Source organism: Palaemon carinicauda, chromosome 19 (genome assembly GCF_036898095.1).
Source record: "Palaemon carinicauda isolate YSFRI2023 chromosome 19, ASM3689809v2, whole genome shotgun sequence".
Lineage (NCBI taxonomy): Eukaryota > Metazoa > Arthropoda > Malacostraca > Decapoda > Palaemonidae > Palaemon > Palaemon carinicauda.
In genome coordinates this window covers 123,473,251-123,493,257 of record NC_090743.1, presented here as the reverse complement: position 1 = coordinate 123,493,257, position 20,007 = coordinate 123,473,251, and the positions used below count along the sequence as shown (strand labels likewise).

Here is a 20,007-nt window from a genome sequence, read left to right as displayed (position 1 = left end):
CTGCTTAGTTTGAATTTAAACACTGTATTATTGATGTTATTTTTCCCATTCTCAATTGTATAATTTTATATGTAGTAGTTCACCTGCCTTATTTGTTTTGTTTATTTATAAGAATTTTAACACTTCTGGTGGTTATTATACATATTATATGAGGAATATTATATATTTGAATACTGAATTCTATTTTGGTAAGATCTGTCTGTCGAAGGTTTTTATAAACTTTTTGGCGAGTCGATTTTCTGAGCTTTATATAAATGTCAACTATGAATAGATAAAAGCGGGATTTGATACAAGTTAGCCATCGGTGGTTGTATTTTATATGGACGAGGAGTTGCAAGTTATGCTCATCTTTCTATTTTATATGGACGAGGAGTTGCAAGTTATGCTCATCTTTCTATTTTATATGGACGAGGAGTTGCAAGTTATTCTCATCTTTCTATTTTATATGGACGAGGAGTTGCAAGTTATGCTCATCTTTCTATTTTATATGGACGAGGAGTTGCAAGTTATGCCCATCTTTCTATTTTACAGCACTGTCTTGACCATATGTTACTTCGAAGCAAATATGAATACAGTAATGTAGGCCACATTGAATACTTTTCACTCTGAAGTGAAGATGACACGAGTAGTGTTTTGGCAAGGTATAGTACTTCTTGTGAGTGATGCATTAGCAGTGCTTGGTTTGGGTAGGTACTCAATGACCTGTGAGAAGGGGACTTCTTGATGGTGCTTGGTTGTTTGGTAAATCTCAGTTTTGTCTGCGCTTTTGTTTCTGGGAGTTCAGTTTTTCATTGCTGCTTTGAATTGGTGTGGATATTGTAGGCATTTAGTGACTTGGTGTCAAAAATCTATGATGATCAGCTTTATTACTTTGAAATGTGTGGATTATTGCATGGGTTAGACAGATTTTTTCAGTATTCTTTACAGTGGAATTACTTTGGTGTTTCAGCAGCTAGGTATTTTGGAAATATCTGCTTTGATGGTATAAGTCATTTTATTTATTTCCTTTAGAACTTGGATTATTGAAGGGGTCTTTTGAGCTCTTTTGTTTGTCTTTTGATGCTAAGTTTGTTACTATATTTTCATGTTAAGTTTTCATTTGATTTGCCCTCTATTTTACTTCAAAGGCAATTAGTACATTTTTTGAAGATTTTGGAGGTGTATTTTTCTTACATTCTCATTTTGCTTACTTTATTGTTCAATTATTTCAGCAAGAGACATTTTCCTTAAATATAATTAATCACAAATTTCATGAAAATATTTGGTGTGCGAAATATTGCTTTCAGTGTCTTGTCTCATACATGAATGCCTATTGTATTGCAGCCTACATTTTAAAAGTAGCAATCATCATCATCTGTTTTGTACATCAGGACTGGGATTGAATTTGTCAAATTAAAAACCTACAATCTTTCTTCATTCAGTTATAAGGTCACTTTCATCAAGTCGTTTAGGATGAAGGTACATAGATAGGCTGTCTTCCCCAGGTCAGAGTTGCCAGTCGCTGAAATGTATTGGGATTTAACGTCCCTCAAGTTTGATTGTCAGCATTTTAAGCCCCATGAAGTTTTTTATATTTTGATGGATTATAATTCCTCTAACTCTACCATCTCCTAGTTTTATCATATCTTTAAAAAAATCTTTTGGTTATAGTCGTATGGGAGTAGATGTGAAAGTCATTTTATTATAAAAGTACTTTATCATAATTATAAAGTACAGTATTAATTTATTTTAATGTTCACACTGATTGGTGTACTCAAAATTTGATACCTTAGCATCCAGTGTTTATATAAGCTTCATAGTGTCCTTTACCCAATTAGAACCCAACTTATTTTCCCTTTTTATTAATATGATTGGTTGAGCAGTCTTGGTTGCTATATTATTTGGTCTTAACTTGAAAAGAGTTCTATGATTTGTATAGAATAGATTCAGAGAAATATCTAAGTGTGAGAACAGAAAAAATTTTGCTAACTCTGTGACAACTGCACAATTAATTAGTTTTGTTCGTTTCCAGGACCGAGCTCTTGAATACTAGTAAGAAACTGGGTAGAAATAATTTGTTCATATCACTGTAGCAATCATATTTGAGGTATAATTTTCTTTTTTGTTTCTTTGTTTTTTCAAGTGGTTATATTTTACAACATAATAATCAGAATTGCAACAGAATGTACCTATCTATAATAAATTTTGAAACACAGTATGTGGGCAAAATAAATGCTTATTATCAGTGCAAAAATGTTCATAGAAAAAAGTATAGTATATATGAAATTGAGAATTGTATTTTGTTCATGAAGGAATTTTGTATAAAGACTATTTATAGTTTTACCATTGTGACCAAGAGAATTTTCATAAATTGGTATAGAAAAAGATCGTAAAAAAGAAAAATATTATGAGCGTAGAAATAGTAACTGCTGAAAAATAAGTTTTTCAAATCATTATTCCAGGACCATAGTAATGAAGTTCATCTGAGTCTCCACCTCTAGTAAAGGACTTTTTTTCACTTAGGCACAAAATTAAATTTTTTATTAATATTTAAAATAATATCTATATGGGGACATACAGTTTATTACGTCCATTGGTCACCAGTGAGTTAAGAAAGATTTTCTTTTTATGTGTAACTTTAGGAGTTAAGAATGCGTAAGAATAGTTATCATTAATTAGTATTAAAGATGTTTATAAGAGAAGGGTTTAGTAACAAAATTATTTTTCAAAATTTGAAATATTCCAATTTTATCAGGTTTTCAGATAACTTCATTGTCTTCACTGGACGAGAGTATGATTCAAACTAGTGAAATTTTATTTTTCCATTTTTATTTTTAATCCAAGAGGAAAGAAAATTTTTTCATATGTATTCAAATCTATATATACAGTACACTAGAAAAAATGCTTCCTACCATGTACAAGATGTAGAGTACAGTATACTGTGAATTTTTTTTTTTAGATCATATAAGACCATATGAAATACAGTATAAGGTGATACATTATTAAGGACTTCATTAAGTTTTCTTTTTTCTCTTTCTCCAAGGTGTGTTTTTTTTTAAGAAAGGAAAATTATTTGTTAAGTATATCTCATATTTGATAAACAAGAGCTTTATACCACTAATGTGTTCAGAAAAGAAATGCTGTGCAGACAAAAGTAAAGATAGTGTAAAGATTTGAGCATTAGTTCTATGTGAACTTCAGCTGGGATTGTTCAGTACTGGGCAATTGAGCCTATAATTAAAGAATATTCGATTGAGATCCCTTCCATCTTTTCAGGGGGGACTGATCCCCCTTCCGTACAAAATGGAGTATTGAAACTTTAGTTATCCCTCTAGAATTATTATTTTATTTTGATGATTTTATTACGTCATTTTTATTTTTTGTTTGTTTAGTTTGCCTTATCCTGCTTTTATTTTTGTCCTCATTTTGATTAACCTTACTTCTCTGTACCTCCACAGAATACGCTTACAGCTTTCTCTCCACTTCAGAGAATCATGAGGCTATTTACTCCTCTACATGTTCCCGAATCACTAAAAAGTGAATTTAAGGTAAATTAAAGATGGAAAAGCACAAACCTTCTCTGCCTCAGTCATGCAGTCGTTCAATCAACGTCTCTCTCTCTCTCTCTCTCTCTCTCTCTCTCTCTCTCTCTCTCTCTCTCTCTCTCTCTCTCTCTCTAGGCTCTTATATACAAAATCATAGAACAGCTTTGCTGATCGAGCCTCTCTAACAGATGAATGACCTTTTATATTTCCATGTATATACAGTAGAGTAACACACCAATGCTCACAGCACATTGTAATTCAAAGCACTAGAGCAGGTTAGTATAGTTAGAAAAACATTGCTACCCCTTACTTAGTTATCCCCAGCAATAAAATTGCTTGGTGTCAAATGAAATACGAATGTAAAGATTCAGGGAAGTTTATTTGGACACATTTATTTTTCGTGGAACGATTGCATTATGTGCTTCTGCACAGGTGATTTTAAAAGATGTTTGCTATCTTGAAAGTTGATATAGTCGTCTGCTTCTATATCAGATGATCAAGTTCTTTCTATCTCTGGAGAACCATATTGCATTTAGCCAAGAAAGTGCAAAGATTGTCTCATTTTATAGTTAATAATTGTCAATGTCTTTTGTCTCACAGAATATTTTATTTAATTCTGGAATCAAAGGGAAAAAACTTGCATTTGTTATTTTACATTTACTTTTGGTCATATGATTTTATAATTTTGGCATCTGTAATGGACTTTTCACCAGGTAATTGTGTTACGATTTGGAGAAACTAATCTTTTGTTTAAAAAGTTCCTTTAACTCGGCATAAGGATTTGTATGCATGTTTGATTGAAATCACTCAATTGCAAAAGAAAATGAAAAATTAGACATAGTAAATTCCATAAATTAGTAGAATCTTTTAGCTCTTAAGATTTTAGAAGCCCTAATGTAGAAAGCTAGAAATACTAGATGAGACTTCAATGTGCAAATTGTAGCAGCTCAGCATAGATAATCTTAGTAGCTTAAGATTATAGTTATCAAACTTAGTTGTCAATGATTATTGTTCTTATGTTTAGCAACAGTGGGACTATATCTCTGCAGGTTGTTGAATTTGAGGCAACGTAGGGTCTTTAATTTGCAAATTAACATTGCATGATGTATTTGTTTAGCAGTAGTTCTGCTCATGGATTGTTCAATTACGCATCTTCATTCAAATTCACCAAATCCATGAAGTGGCATGCAAATGATTGCTTATTTACATGCAAATATATTGCAAGCTAAAATTTTTACAAAGGCAAAATAATCTAGAACACCATAAGGAAACTTGAAATCTCATAAAAGCAAGCACTGTATTTATTCCAGAAAAAAATTACCAATAAATATTCAATATTTTGGATCATTTGTAAAATGGGGTATATTGTTTTGTAAGTTATAATCAGTGATTTCTTTATTAAGAGATAGTAATTTTGCCAGCAAAATAATTTTTATGTTCTGTCAATTGATGATACAATTGATAAGTAAACGTTGATCGTTTGATATTCTATTGACCTAACTGGGATACCGTAATTTCAAAACGTTGTGTTATGAGTACATGTATCATCAACATATTAGTGACTGCAGATACAGTATTCATTGCAAGATCATATTAATTAATTTTGTGACTTAGCTAATGGGTTTTGCTACTCTATGCTGGCTATATTTGTTAATGCCTTTTACTGCCTATTTGTAAATCAGATGCATTATTAGGTTTTCAAGCAATTTTGAATATCATTCTATCCAAAAGGGATTTGCGCTTTAGAAAAATGTAGTTTAGACCTAATATTTAGAACCTGGACCCTTATCAAGCTCTTAGTATGCTTTAAAAGTTACAATATTAATATTTCATATTACGTGTTTGGTATTATTGATCTTAGATTTATTAATAGATAGATATATAGGTGGAGCAGTAGATCAGTAACTAACTGTCTTTAACAAGGTACTTACAGTACTTTCATTTTCACTAAATTTATTCAAAAATTATTTCCTTGAAGTATGAAAACCCAATTGCATGCACATACTCATTGTGAAAGAAAATATAATACTTGAAGTACATATCATAAGGTTTAAGTATGTAGATATTAAATGAAACAGAGATTGGAGTAAGAAAAATATGCTTTATATTGCAATTTGATTGTTATGCTTATCATCTATACTAAGTAATTTTTTCAGGCTAACTGTATATTCATAATAATTGTACTGTACATAAGGAATGAAAAAACTGTAGTAAGGTTTCGCAGACTGTATCTTGTATGTTATTAGAAATGATTATTGCTTTAACATGTTATTTGTATAAACTCTGAAATAATTGAAAGTATCATGAAAGTTTATCACCATCAACAAGCGGAACCATATCATCTGTATGCCCTGACAAGGGACACCTTACTTCATCTACTGTATGTAAACGAGTATGAACTTGGGGACTGCTATGAGAATACACTAAAAATTACTTGTAATCTTGTATCGCAAGCCAAGTACTGTATAACCTTTACATTAATGATTCTCATTTCTTGCAAATGTAAAGATTGATAACCAGTGTGTGAATGAAAGTTTTGGAAAACTTATGTTTTCCTAGGAGGGGATCAACTGCCAGCGTTATGAAGTGTATGGCATCGGCTTTTGTATGTCTGGAGCAGGGGATGCTATAGTTGTCTGAGCTTTACGAAAGATGTATTCAACTCCAAGCAGTTTGTTTAGAAGTTTAGTTATTCGACTTTGGTGGAGTACTTGAAAAGTAAAAAATTTCTCTGCAAAATTTAGGGAGTGACACAACTGGAAATTTTAACATAGCAATACCTCAGCATTTTTTGCATGCAATTTTGCATGCCCTGTGTAATAAAAAGGAATGGCTTTTGAATAGATGGATGGTGTTTGTTGTTTATGTAAACATCTGTATTTCAGTCAGTGTTGAAGAAAATTTTTGTATGAACTTAATGTTAATTATTCACGGTTTAGAAAGTGGTGCAGACAGCTAGGTAATGCAAATATTTTTTTTTTTCCTGAATACATTATCCTTTTGTTTCAGGCAGCAAATCAACATTATCATTTGTATAAAGTTATTTTCAAAGCATGATGTGTATTGTCTTGTTGCTTACTTGTCTTCCTCTTATTTTTTTCTTTCTCCCATTAACAGCACAAGAATGGCCCAAGCAGAGCACCCTGAGCAGGGGGAAAATTTGTAATCTTAACTGAGTCTATATCGGGTTTCCTTTGCTTCTGGATAGCAGATCTTCATCTCCTTTTTTTTGTGTATTTTTTTTTTTAGTTTGTTGAAAGGGTTGTTATAACATATGATAGCTTTTGTGACTTCTCATACCTCGTGGTAAAGGGATAGTTCATATATTAGTACCTATTACTTACTCATATATATTTATTAATAATAGATTGTTGCTTTTTCCTCCCCCCACATCCAAATGCAGAGCATCATGAGAAACCTGGTCCGTCGTTATGTTACCGTAGAGCAACGGAAAGCTGAGAACCAGGGTGTCACTGAAGATGATGTCAACGAAATCAAGCAAGACATTTCCGCTTTCCGCTGTGAGCTAGTGGAGATTCTCAAGAATTCCGGCATGAACACTGCATCTGCAACAGCCGCAGGTCAAGGTATTCTGCCCCGCGGCAGTAAGTTTCTAGAGTCCTATTTTTCGTCCTCGTGCAATTGAGAGAAAGAAAGAGGGAAACGATTGCCTCAGCCTCCAACTGTCCAGTGTCACCAAACCAGAGCATTAAAAAAGAAAAACTGTACCTGTGCAGAAGAATCTGTGATTTGAATCACTTTTATGATGGACAATTATTTCAGATGTCCATGTTTATTCAGTTTTTTATACACTAAAATTTTTCTAGGTAATTCTGCTGTGAGTTAATTAGTTACTCCTTTTGGTTCATCCATTTTCCTTTAGCCCATATGAATAGAGGTCGCATTCCAATGTAGCCTATGATAATGAGGATGTTAATTATAAATGGAAATGGTACATTATGTTAATAGAAACATCAGTACTATAATAAAGAGGACGTCAAATAATGTTGCCAAGAGTAGGCACATAGAAATAGAATTGTGAAATTTACCCCTTGATTTGACAGTTTATGCTGGAAATCATTCATGCAAAATTATACAATACAGTACTGTTTTTACTAAAAAACCTCAAGATTTGGATGATTAGTCATGTTGTTTTAATCTTAAAGCCTGAATTCTCACTCCAGGCATGTTTTTTTTAAATTCAGTTTTGACACAATATAATATTCCTTTTTATTGTGTTATTATATTGTTAACACCTGAGATTTACGTAATTTTATAATTATTTTTTACTATTTCCCCCTCTGAAATTAGTGCAGGTCTACCAACCCTTCGAATTTAATTTTAGCATGATTGAAATCACAGTATACTACATATACAGTATATATATATATATATATATATATATATATATATACGTATATATATATATATATATATATATATATATATATATATATATATATATATATACGTGTATATATATATATATATATATATATATATATATATATATATATATATATATATATATATATATACTCTTTATACTGTTATCAAAATTTAATGATGATACAGATAGCCTATTCAGATTTTATAAGATTTTAAGATTTAAACTTAGCTTTTTGGTAGGTTTATTAGGTCAAGTTAAATTTTCTCAGATTGTTTTGAGGGTTTTTCTTGTTTTTATTACATTTAACTTTTTTCTTATTCTATGAGATGCACACTTATCATTTAAAGATTTTAGTATCTTTCGAATATTTAGATGAGTAATTACAATTGTCTTCATTTTGAAGACTTGGTGTGTTCACACTTCACATATCATAATTGTGTGAATTCATAAGTAATTTGGTTTTCAGCCATTTTTTCTTTGAGACTTATGTCTTGACATCTTTTTTTTTTATTCAAAGGAAAGGAAGGATATCATTTTTAGTTTGTACTTTTTTTCAATATTAAACATTAGAAGTCCATACACATGTGAGATCACCTCTGACATAGAATCTTGTTTTAACTTTTGAATAATGTTTTTGATATGTAATCAGAATTTGAAAAAATATCTGAATTATCCTTTATCATTTTTAGTTTTGTTATTTTCTTTGCTGACTATAAGGTAAGTGGATAGATTAACCTTAGAAATATAATATTTTAGCAGAGTAGAAAGAAAATACATAATTTATGGATAAAGCAGGTTTTATTTTAATGAATCTTAACTCAGGCTCACTGTGCTTACTTGCTGAAGCCTCCACTTTCCGACCTGTAGCATTAAAGAATTGAAATAATTTTCCCTCCCTCATTCAAATTGCCTAACCCTTGGTGTGTTATGGTTGGTAATACCACCTGGTACTCTGTGATAAACAATGTTTTCTTAGTGATGCCTTCATAATTTTCACTGAGCCATTTCACTGACACATGATGACCCCTGTGCAGCAGAATTCTTATGTTTGTGTTCTAAATGTTTCATGAATCGGTTTCTTTTTGGAGATAAGGATTGATATTCCCTTTGTGTTTCATGTCGAAGTCAGCAGTGTGATTTAAAGCATAGGTGTTTTGAATGTGGATAGTTTTCAGTAAAGCTTTCGAGTAAATATGTTATGATAGTTTCCAAATGGGTTCACGTTAGGGAATATAAACCTAAGAGGAAGAATATAATAAATCCATGGAAAGTTCAGATCTGGTCATGCTAGTTGATTTGAGTGGTGAAGTAGAAATTTGGCATTCAAATTAGGAATGAACAGGCAGAGGATAGGAATGAAATAAATGGACAGAAAACTCAATTATTTTCATGAACCTCCCTGATATTCATATTGCTTCTTCTCCAGAAGATTTTTTTTCAGTTTTCATTTGTTATGAAGCAGTTGTCTTCTTTCATAACGTCAGTTGACCCTATTCCTCACAAACCTTTATATCTCTATTTTGTCAAATATTTCTTATCACAAATGTGATTCATTCCATACACAATCGGATTCTTCGATAGAAGAAAAGTACAGGAGCTCATTAATTGCACCTCCCACTTCTGGACTAAGTGCAAATGAGCATCTTCCTGTACAATGAATGATAATACGGTTACTGTTTACTGACTACTGCCAAGCGCACTGGTATTCAATATACTTAGAAAGTTTTCTGAACAGATGATAAAAAGGCTATGTCATAATATGACTGGCTTGGTTGGTAATGTAAGCTCGGCCACTAGCATTCCCAAGAGTATTTCTAGATGTGCCGGCTTGTCTGGTGCCTCTTTAGTGATGAATAATGATGTTTATGTGGTTGCTAGTATATTCAAATGAGATTGTGCAAAAATGAGTTTAAATCAATGATTGTTTAGCACAAGTGCATTAAGTGGCTCATTTAACTTTTATTTTCAGGCTTTTTGTACAGGTAATCAAGGGCTTTTGTGGGTTGATCTTTCAAAGAATTAAGAAGAAGAAAAGGGTGAAAATAGCTTTGATGATGGTAACAAAATGAGGACAAATCCACATTTAGATTGCAGATGTGTTTCCAGGGAAAATGAGTCAGATTAGTACTGACTCTGCTTACTTTTCGATGTTGGCTCATTCTTTTGAGTTGGACCGTACTAATATTAAGCACCAATTTTCAATATTAAACTTACCCGATAATCATGTAGCTGTCAACTCCGTTGCCCGACAGAATTCTATGGAGGGATACGCCAGCTATCACAATACTAGAAGGGGGTGTACTTACCAGCGCCACCTGTGGCCAGGTACTATAGTACTTCTTGTTGACACCTCCTCAATTTTTCCTCTGTCGTGCTTCCGGCAAGACGTTCTGGGATACGCTTATGATCTTGGAGTATTTTCACGGCTTTTGGTGAAGTATTTCTCTCAGATTTCGGCTGTCGCTTTACTGGAAAACTTCTATATTAGGTTAGATAGCTATTATTTAGTCCTGATTAACGGTTAACGATCTTTTGCTTGATTTTGAAACCCCACTTGGCTAACTCTTTTGATTCAAGATGTCTGACATTTCACAAGCCCCCACCCATAGACGATGTAGGTCTTGTAATAGGCGTATTCCGAAGGCCTCGGTAGATCCTCACACCGCTTGTTCTGACTGTAGGGAAAGGCCCTGTCAGTTAGAAGATCGATGTGAGGAATGCGCCGGACTTTCGGAACTTGATTTTGTCCGTCTTCTTAAGTATTCAACCAAGTTAGAGAGAGAGAGAGTTAGGAGGAGTTCTTCTCACTCTTCACTTTTTTCCTCACCTCATGATCCCCTACCTTTTCCTACCCCTGTAGTGGCTACCCCCGAACCTACTATTTGCCCTCAGCCTGATATGTCTGTTGTTTTGCGTGCCATTCAGGCCTTAGGTGACAAAGTAGAGTCAGTGGTTAGTGATCATAAGTCTCTTATGGCCGAAGTCAAGGAACTTAAGGTCAAGAGTGCAGTGGGTGGTATTAGTGCCAGTGCTGTGACGAGTGCTAGTGTCAGTGCAGTGCCAAGTGCTAGTGTCAGTGTCAGTGTGGTGCGTGAGGATACTTCTGTGCGTGCCAGTCGTCCTCCCAGTCCGGGACCTCTTGCAAGCTCCCAAGCCCAGGGGAGAAGCAATGTCGAAGGGCAAAAGGGTTCGGCAGGCCTTGATCGGCGCACAGAAGTATCCTCGGTGGTTGCGGGCGTGTCTTCCAGAGACCGTCACTCCCACCTGCAGACGATTGAGCCCGTCTTTTACTCGTCTGCTGATCAATTGTCAGGGAAGAAACGCTGGACTCAGGTCTCAAGACCACTCAAACGCAGAGTCCAGACCTCAAGAACTCAACCGGGCTGCAGTCATTGGATCAGCTCTGACTCGCCGCAGTCATCAGTTGAATGCACTCCGCCTAAGAGGAGTAAGGTTCTGCCGCAACAGATCTCTGCTGTTAAGGCTTTACCTCAGCAGACCTTAGTGTCTGCCGACCCCAAGTTGACTCTACTGCAGTCCATGCAGTCACAACTTGCGGTCTTGATGCGTGAGTGTCAGGCTGAGAAGGTTACACCTCCTCCTGCGATCGCTCCGCCTGACCGCAGTACTGCCTGCCAGGCGTACGATGTTGAGGCTCCTCAGGATACCTTACCACGTTCTGAGTTTACTGTTTCCAGTGGTGTGCAGCTCCCTCCGCCTTCCTTAAGGCAACCTCAGCAATGGGAACAGGAAGCTTATACCTTACTTCCTCCGCTTCCACTTGCAGTTCCACCAGTGAGGCAACACTCTCTTGAGGTACAACAACCTCTCCCATCCATGAGTCAGTCTCCTCAGCTCTCGCTGCAGCGAGCTCAACCCTCCTCAAGGCAAGCACCTCAACACCTTAGCCTTGCGCCTCAGGAACCTCAACTCGCGAGACAATTTCTGCGTTCTGCGCAGCCACTACCTCATCGCTCACAGCTCACACCTCAGGAACCTCAACTCGTTCCTCAGGAACTTGCTACTGCGCATCCGCCAACCACTCAGCAAGCGCAACCCTTGAGTTCAGACACTCATGCCAGGAGTCAGCCTCCTCCACCCATGCGCCTACCTTCTGCTACTTCTTTTGATCAGCCTTTGCAGACTGAGCCTCAGGTGTTCCCTCAACAGAGTCTTGAAGAGGAAACCACAAATATTGTTGTTCCAGCTCGTGCTGACTCTGCTGTTCAGCATACCTTACCTATCTCTTCGCTACACTCTGGTGATGAGGTGTCTGATGATGAGGCTGCACACCTGGATCCCTCATCAGACGTGGATGAATCCAAGTCTTCTCCACCTTCTATTGACTTTCGTAAGGTCTTGGCTCTTTTTAGGGAGGTATACCCAGACCACTTTGTCTCTGCTATCCCCCGCTCTCCGCCATCTGAGTTTTCGCTGGGCATGCAGCCAGCTAAGTCTACTTATACTAAGCTCGTCTTAGCAAGGTCCTCTAAGAGAGCGTTAAGGATTTTAGGGGAGTGGTTGCAGTCTAAGCAACAACTTGGAAAGACTTCGTTCATGTTTCCTCCGACTAAGCTCACTTCTAAAGCGGGCGTTTGGTATGCCACAGGAGAGGAACCAGGCTTGGGAGTACCTGCCTCTGCCCAGGCTGACTTCTCAAGTCTGGTAGACTCTCCTCGTAGAACAGCAATGAGGCGCTCTAAGGTTTGCTGGACCTTCTCAGACCTTGATCACTTCCTGAAGGGTGTTTTTAGAGCATTTGAGATGTTCAACTTCCTAGACTGGTGCCTGGGGGCCCTCAGCAAGAAGACCTTCCCTGCGGACAAGGATTCTGCCATGCTCTTAATGTCCTGCATGGATAAGGCCATTAGAGATGGATCTGGCGAGCTTGCTTCGATGTTTGTGTCAGGGGTTCTTAAGAAAAGGGAGCAGCTTTGTACCTTCCTTTCCTCCAGCATCACACCTTGTCAAAGGTCTCAACTCCTTTTCGCTCCGCTCTCGAAGTTCCTTTTTCCCGAAGAGCTTGTTAAGGACTTGTCTGCTGCCCTGATACAAAAGGACACACATGATCTTGTGGCCTCATCGGCTCGTAAGACTAAGGTTGCTACCTCAGTCCCCAGGACTTATCGCACCCCAGTGGCTGATACTCCTGCTACGAGGTTCATACCGCCCTTTCGTGGTAGAGCCCCCAGCCGAGGAAGCTCCCGTCCAGACTCTTCCAGGAGCAAGTCTAGGAAAAGTTCCAAGGCTTCTAAAGGAAAAAACTGACTCTCCGCATCTCCAGACAGCAGTAGGAGCCAGACTCAAGATCTTCTGGCAAGCCTGGGAAAAGAGAGGTGCAGACGCCCAGTCTGTCAGTTGGCTGAGGGAGGGTTACAGGATACCATTCTGCCGCAAACCCCCTCTGACCACATCTCCCATCAACCTCTCTCCCAACTACAAAGAAGAGGACAAGAGGCTAGCGTTGCACCAGGAGGTGTCGCTCCTTGTACAGAAGAAGGCAGTGGTTATAGTCCGGGACCATCAATCCCCGGGCTTCTACAACCGTCTCTTTCTGGTGGCCAAGAAGACAGGAGGTTGGAGACCGGTGCTGGACGTCAGCGCGCTCAATGCGTATGTCACCAAGCAGACGTTCACGATGGAGACGACGAAGTCGGTCCTAGCAGCGGTCAGGCAGGAGGACTGGATGGTCTCGTTGGACCTGAAAGATGCCTACTTTCACGTTCCTATTCATCCAGACTCCCAACCTTTCCTGAGATTCGTTTTTGGAAAGGTTGTCTACCAATTCCAAGCCCTGTGTTTTGGCCTAAGCACAGCTCCTATGGTGTTTACGCATCTGATGAGGAATATAGCAAAATTCCTCCACTTATCGGACATCAGAGCCTCCCTTTACTTAGTCGACTGGCTGTTGAGAGCCTCCACGAGTCGTCGCTGTCTGGAGAGTCTCAACTGGACTTTAGACTTAATCAAAGAACTGGGTCTGTTAGTCAACATAGAAAAGTCTCAGCTCATTCCCTCCCAATCCATTGTGTACCTGGGAATGGAGATTCGGAGTCAGGATTTTCGGGCTTTTCCATCGGCCCCAAGGATAAGCCAAGCCCTAGATTGCATCATGAGCATGCTGAAGAGGAGCAGTTGCTCGGTGAGACAGTGGATGAGTCTCACAGGGACCCTTTCATCGCTGGCCCTGTTCGTCGAGCTAGGGAGACTCCACCTCCGCCCTCTTCAATTCCATCTTGCAGCTCATTGGGACAAGGGTTTGACTCTCGAAGCAGTCTCTATCCCAGTCACCAAAGAGATGAAGACCACTCTCTTGTGGTGGAAGACCAATCTCCTTCTCAGGGAGGGCCTATCGTTGGCTATTCAGACCCCCAATCTTCATCTCTTCTCAGATGCATCGGACTCGGGCTGGGGTGCGACCTTGAACGGACAGGAATGCTCGGGAACGTGGAACGAGGAACAGGGAACGCTCCACATCAACTGCAAGGAGCTTCTAGCAGTTCATTTAGCCCTGCTGAACTTCAAGTCCCTCCTGCTAGGCAAGGTGGTGGAGGTGAACTCAGACAACACCACAGCCTTGGCTTACATCTCCAAGCAAGGAGGGACCCATTCGAGGAGCCTATACGAGATCGCAAGGGACCTCCTCATTTGGTCAAGAAGTCAAAACCTCACTTTAGTCACGAGGTTCATTCAGGGCAACATGAACGTCTCAGCAGATCGCCTAAGCAGAAGGGATCAGGTCATTCCCACGGAATGGACCCTCCACAAGAGTGTGTGCAACAGACTTTGGACCTTGTGGGGTCAGCCTACCATAGATCTGTTTGCCACCTCCATGACCAAGAGACTTCCGCTGTACTGTTCCCCAGTTCCAGACCCAGCAGCAGTTCATGTGGATGCTTTTCTGCTGAACTGGTCCCATCTCGACCTTTACGCATTTCCACCGTTCAAGATAATAAACAAAGTCCTTCAGAAGTTCATCTCGCACGAAGGGACACGGCTGACGCTGGTTGCTCCCCTTTGGCCTGCAAGAGAATGGTTCACAGAGGTACTTCAATGGCTAGTCGACGTCCCCAGGACTCTCCCTCTAAGAGTGGACCTTCTACGTCAACCTCACGTAGACAGGTTACACCCAAACCTCCACGCTCTTCGGCTGACTGCCTTCAGACTGTCGAAAGATTCGCTAGAGCTAGAGGCTTTTCGAAGGAGGCAGCCAGCGCGATTGCCAGAGCAAGAAGGGTTTCCACTCGTAGAGTCTACCAATCTAAGTGGGAAGTCTTCCGGAGCTGGTGTAGAGCCAATGCAGTATCCTCTACCAATACCTCTGTGACCCAAATAGCTGACTTCCTATTACATCTTAGGAATGAGAGATCCCTTTCAGCCCCTACGATTAAAGGGTACAGGAGTATGTTGGCTTCAGTTCTCCGCCACAGAGGTTTGGACCTTTCTTCCAACAAGGACCTTCAAGACATCCTTAAGTCTTTTGAGACTTCTAAAGAGCGTCGTCTATCCACTCCAGGCTGGAACCTAGACGTAGTCTTAAGGTTCCTTATGTCACCTAGGTTCGAACCTCTCCAGTCAGCTTCCTTCAAGGACCTTACCCTCAAGACTCTTTTTCTCGTCTGCCTTGCAACAGCTAAGAGAGTCAGTGAGGTTCATGCCTTCAGCAAGAACATTGGTTTCACGACCGAATCTGCAACATGTTCTTTTCAGCTCGGATTCTTAGCTAAGAATGAACTTCCTTCACGTCCTTGGCCTAGATCGTTTGAAATACCTAGCCTCTCCAACATGGTAGGTAACGAGCTAGAGAGAGTTCTTTGCCCTGTCAGAGCTCTCAAGTATTATCTTAATAGGTCTAAACCTATTCGAGGACAGTCAGAAGCCTTATGGTGTGCCATCAAGAAACCTTCGAGGCCCATGTCCAAGAACGGGGTTTCGTATTATATAAGGCTTCTGATTAGAGAAGCCCATTCTCACTTAAAGGAGGAAGACCTTGCGTTGCTGAAGGTAAGGACCCACGAAGTAAGAGCCGTAGCTACTTCGATGGCCTTTAATAAAAACCGTTCTCTGCAGAGCATAATGGATGCAACCTATTGGAGGAGCAAGTCAGTGTTTGCATCATTTTATCTTAAAGATGTCCAGTCTCTTTACGAGAACTGCTACACCCTGGGACCATTCGTAGCAGCGAGTGCAGTAGTAGGTGAGGGCTCAGCCACTACATTCCCTTAATCCCATAACCTTTTTTTAACCTTTCTCTTGAATGCTTTTATTGTTGTTTTTATGGTTGTTACGGTAGGCTAAGAAGCCTTCCGCATCCTTTTGATTTGGCGGGTGGTCAATTCATTCTTGAGAAGCGCCTGGGTTAGAGGTTGTGTAGAGGTCCTTTAGTAGGGGTTGCAGCCCTATATACTTTAGCACCTTTGAGTTGATTCAGCCTCCAAGAGGAACGCTGCGCTCAGTAAGGAAGACGAACTTAAAAAAGAGGCAGAGTAACGGTTCAATTCGACTTCCTTACCAGGTACTTATTATTTCATTGTTATTTGAGATAACTGTTATATGAAATATGGGATACTTAGCTATCCTTTAATCTTGTACACTGGTTTTCACCCACCCCCCTGGGTGTGAATCAGCTACATGATTATCGGGTAAGTTTAATATTGAAAAATGTTATTTTTATTAGTAAAATAAATTTTTGAATATACTTACCCGATAATCATGATTTAATTGACCCTCCCTTCCTCCCCATAGAGAACCAGTGGACCGAGGAAAAATTGAGGAGGTGTCAACAAGAAGTACTATAGTACCTGGCCACAGGTGGCGCTGGTAAGTACACCCCCTTCTAGTATTGTGATAGCTGGCGTATCCCTCCATAGAATTCTGTCGGGCAACGGAGTTGACAGCTACATGATTATCGGGTAAGTATATTCAAAAATTTATTTTACTAATAAAAATAACATTTTTCTAATATTTTTAAGACTCAAATTAACAAAATAATGATCCATATCTTGGTAAGGTCAACTTTTTTAAGCTTCCTTTGCTGATGAAGTCATAATAGTGACTAAAAGATTGTCCATTTATAGGCATGTCAGTCACCTAACTTACCATTTTAACAAAACAATGTAATTTCCTAGAACCATTAGTCTGTGCTAATATGAGGAATTTATTAAATGGTAGATATTCTGGTTGACTATAACCAAAAAGAAAAGTTGGTAGTCCATCCTGATCTTCACCTAATTCTCAATTTTCAATATTAAACTTACCCGATAATCATGTAGCTGTCAACTCCGTTGCCCGACAGAATTCTATGGAGGGATACGCCAGCTATCACAATACTAGAAGGGGGTGTACTTACCAGCGCCACCTGTGGCCAGGTACTATAGTACTTCTTGTTGACACCTCCTCAATTTTTCCTCTGTCGTGCTTCCGGCAAGACGTTCTGGGATACGCTTATGATCTTGGAGTATTTTCACGGCTTTTGGTGAAGTATTTCTCTCAGATTTCGGCTGTCGCTTTACTGGAAAACTTCTATATTAGGTTAGATAGCTATTATTTAGTCCTGATTAACGGTTAACGATCTTTTGCTTGATTTTGAAACCCCACTTGGCTAACTCTTTTGATTCAAGATGTCTGACATTTCACAAGCCCCCACCCATAGACGATGTAGGTCTTGTAATAGGCGTATTCCGAAGGCCTCGGTAGATCCTCACACCGCTTGTTCTGACTGTAGGGAAAGGCCCTGTCAGTTAGAAGATCGATGTGAGGAATGCGCCGGACTTTCGGAACTTGATTTTGTCCGTCTTCTTAAGTATTCAACCAAGTTAGAGAGAGAGAGAGTTAGGAGGAGTTCTTCTCACTCTTCACTTTTTTCCTCACCTCATGATCCCCTACCTTTTCCTACCCCTGTAGTGGCTACCCCCGAACCTACTATTTGCCCTCAGCCTGATATGTCTGTTGTTTTGCGTGCCATTCAGGCCTTAGGTGACAAAGTAGAGTCAGTGGTTAGTGATCATAAGTCTCTTATGGCCGAAGTCAAGGAACTTAAGGTCAAGAGTGCAGTGGGTGGTATTAGTGCCAGTGCTGTGACGAGTGCTAGTGTCAGTGCAGTGCCAAGTGCTAGTGTCAGTGTCAGTGTGGTGCGTGAGGATACTTCTGTGCGTGCCAGTCGTCCTCCCAGTCCGGGACCTCTTGCAAGCTCCCAAGCCCAGGGGAGAAGCAATGTCGAAGGGCAAAAGGGTTCGGCAGGCCTTGATCGGCGCACAGAAGTATCCTCGGTGGTTGCGGGCGTGTCTTCCAGAGACCGTCACTCCCACCTGCAGACGATTGAGCCCGTCTTTTACTCGTCTGCTGATCAATTGTCAGGGAAGAAACGCTGGACTCAGGTCTCAAGACCACTCAAACGCAGAGTCCAGACCTCAAGAACTCAACCGGGCTGCAGTCATTGGATCAGCTCTGACTCGCCGCAGTCATCAGTTGAATGCACTCCGCCTAAGAGGAGTAAGGTTCTGCCGCAACAGATCTCTGCTGTTAAGGCTTTACCTCAGCAGACCTTAGTGTCTGCCGACCCCAAGTTGACTCTACTGCAGTCCATGCAGTCACAACTTGCGGTCTTGATGCGTGAGTGTCAGGCTGAGAAGGTTACACCTCCTCCTGCGATCGCTCCGCCTGACCGCAGTACTGCCTGCCAGGCGTACGATGTTGAGGCTCCTCAGGATACCTTACCACGTTCTGAGTTTACTGTTTCCAGTGGTGTGCAGCTCCCTCCGCCTTCCTTAAGGCAACCTCAGCAATGGGAACAGGAAGCTTATACCTTACTTCCTCCGCTTCCACTTGCAGTTCCACCAGTGAGGCAACACTCTCTTGAGGTACAACAACCTCTCCCATCCATGAGTCAGTCTCCTCAGCTCTCGCTGCAGCGAGCTCAACCCTCCTCAAGGCAAGCACCTCAACACCTTAGCCTTGCGCCTCAGGAACCTCAACTCGCGAGACAATTTCTGCGTTCTGCGCAGCCACTACCTCATCGCTCACAGCTCACACCTCAGGAACCTCAACTCGTTCCTCAGGAACTTGCTACTGCGCATCCGCCAACCACTCAGCAAGCGCAACCCTTGAGTTCAGACACTCATGCCAGGAGTCAGCCTCCTCCACCCATGCGCCTACCTTCTGCTACTTCTTTTGATCAGCCTTTGCAGACTGAGCCTCAGGTGTTCCCTCAACAGAGTCTTGAAGAGGAAACCACAAATATTGTTGTTCCAGCTCGTGCTGACTCTGCTGTTCAGCATACCTTACCTATCTCTTCGCTACACTCTGGTGATGAGGTGTCTGATGATGAGGCTGCACACCTGGATCCCTCATCAGACGTGGATGAATCCAAGTCTTCTCCACCTTCTATTGACTTTCGTAAGGTCTTGGCTCTTTTTAGGGAGGTATACCCAGACCACTTTGTCTCTGCTATCCCCCGCTCTCCGCCATCTGAGTTTTCGCTGGGCATGCAGCCAGCTAAGTCTACTTATACTAAGCTCGTCTTAGCAAGGTCCTCTAAGAGAGCGTTAAGGATTTTAGGGGAGTGGTTGCAGTCTAAGCAACAACTTGGAAAGACTTCGTTCATGTTTCCTCCGACTAAGCTCACTTCTAAAGCGGGCGTTTGGTATGCCACAGGAGAGGAACCAGGCTTGGGAGTACCTGCCTCTGCCCAGGCTGACTTCTCAAGTCTGGTAGACTCTCCTCGTAGAACAGCAATGAGGCGCTCTAAGGTTTGCTGGACCTTCTCAGACCTTGATCACTTCCTGAAGGGTGTTTTTAGAGCATTTGAGATGTTCAACTTCCTAGACTGGTGCCTGGGGGCCCTCAGCAAGAAGACCTTCCCTGCGGACAAGGATTCTGCCATGCTCTTAATGTCCTGCATGGATAAGGCCATTAGAGATGGATCTGGCGAGCTTGCTTCGATGTTTGTGTCAGGGGTTCTTAAGAAAAGGGAGCAGCTTTGTACCTTCCTTTCCTCCAGCATCACACCTTGTCAAAGGTCTCAACTCCTTTTCGCTCCGCTCTCGAAGTTCCTTTTTCCCGAAGAGCTTGTTAAGGACTTGTCTGCTGCCCTGA

General features: G+C 40.3%; 1 protein-coding gene across 1 annotated transcript in view; it reads left to right on the top strand.

Annotated features, from left to right (window-relative positions):
* Trpgamma (Transient receptor potential cation channel gamma) overlaps positions 1-20,007 on the top strand; it is a 205,181-nt gene that overhangs the window by 146,194 nt on the left and 38,980 nt on the right. The window contains exons 15-16 of the mRNA XM_068394321.1: positions 3,438-3,527; positions 6,928-7,129. Of these exons, the coding sequence (XP_068250422.1) occupies positions 3,438-3,527; positions 6,928-7,129 (292 nt within the window). The remainder of the gene's footprint in view (positions 1-3,437; positions 3,528-6,927; positions 7,130-20,007) is intronic.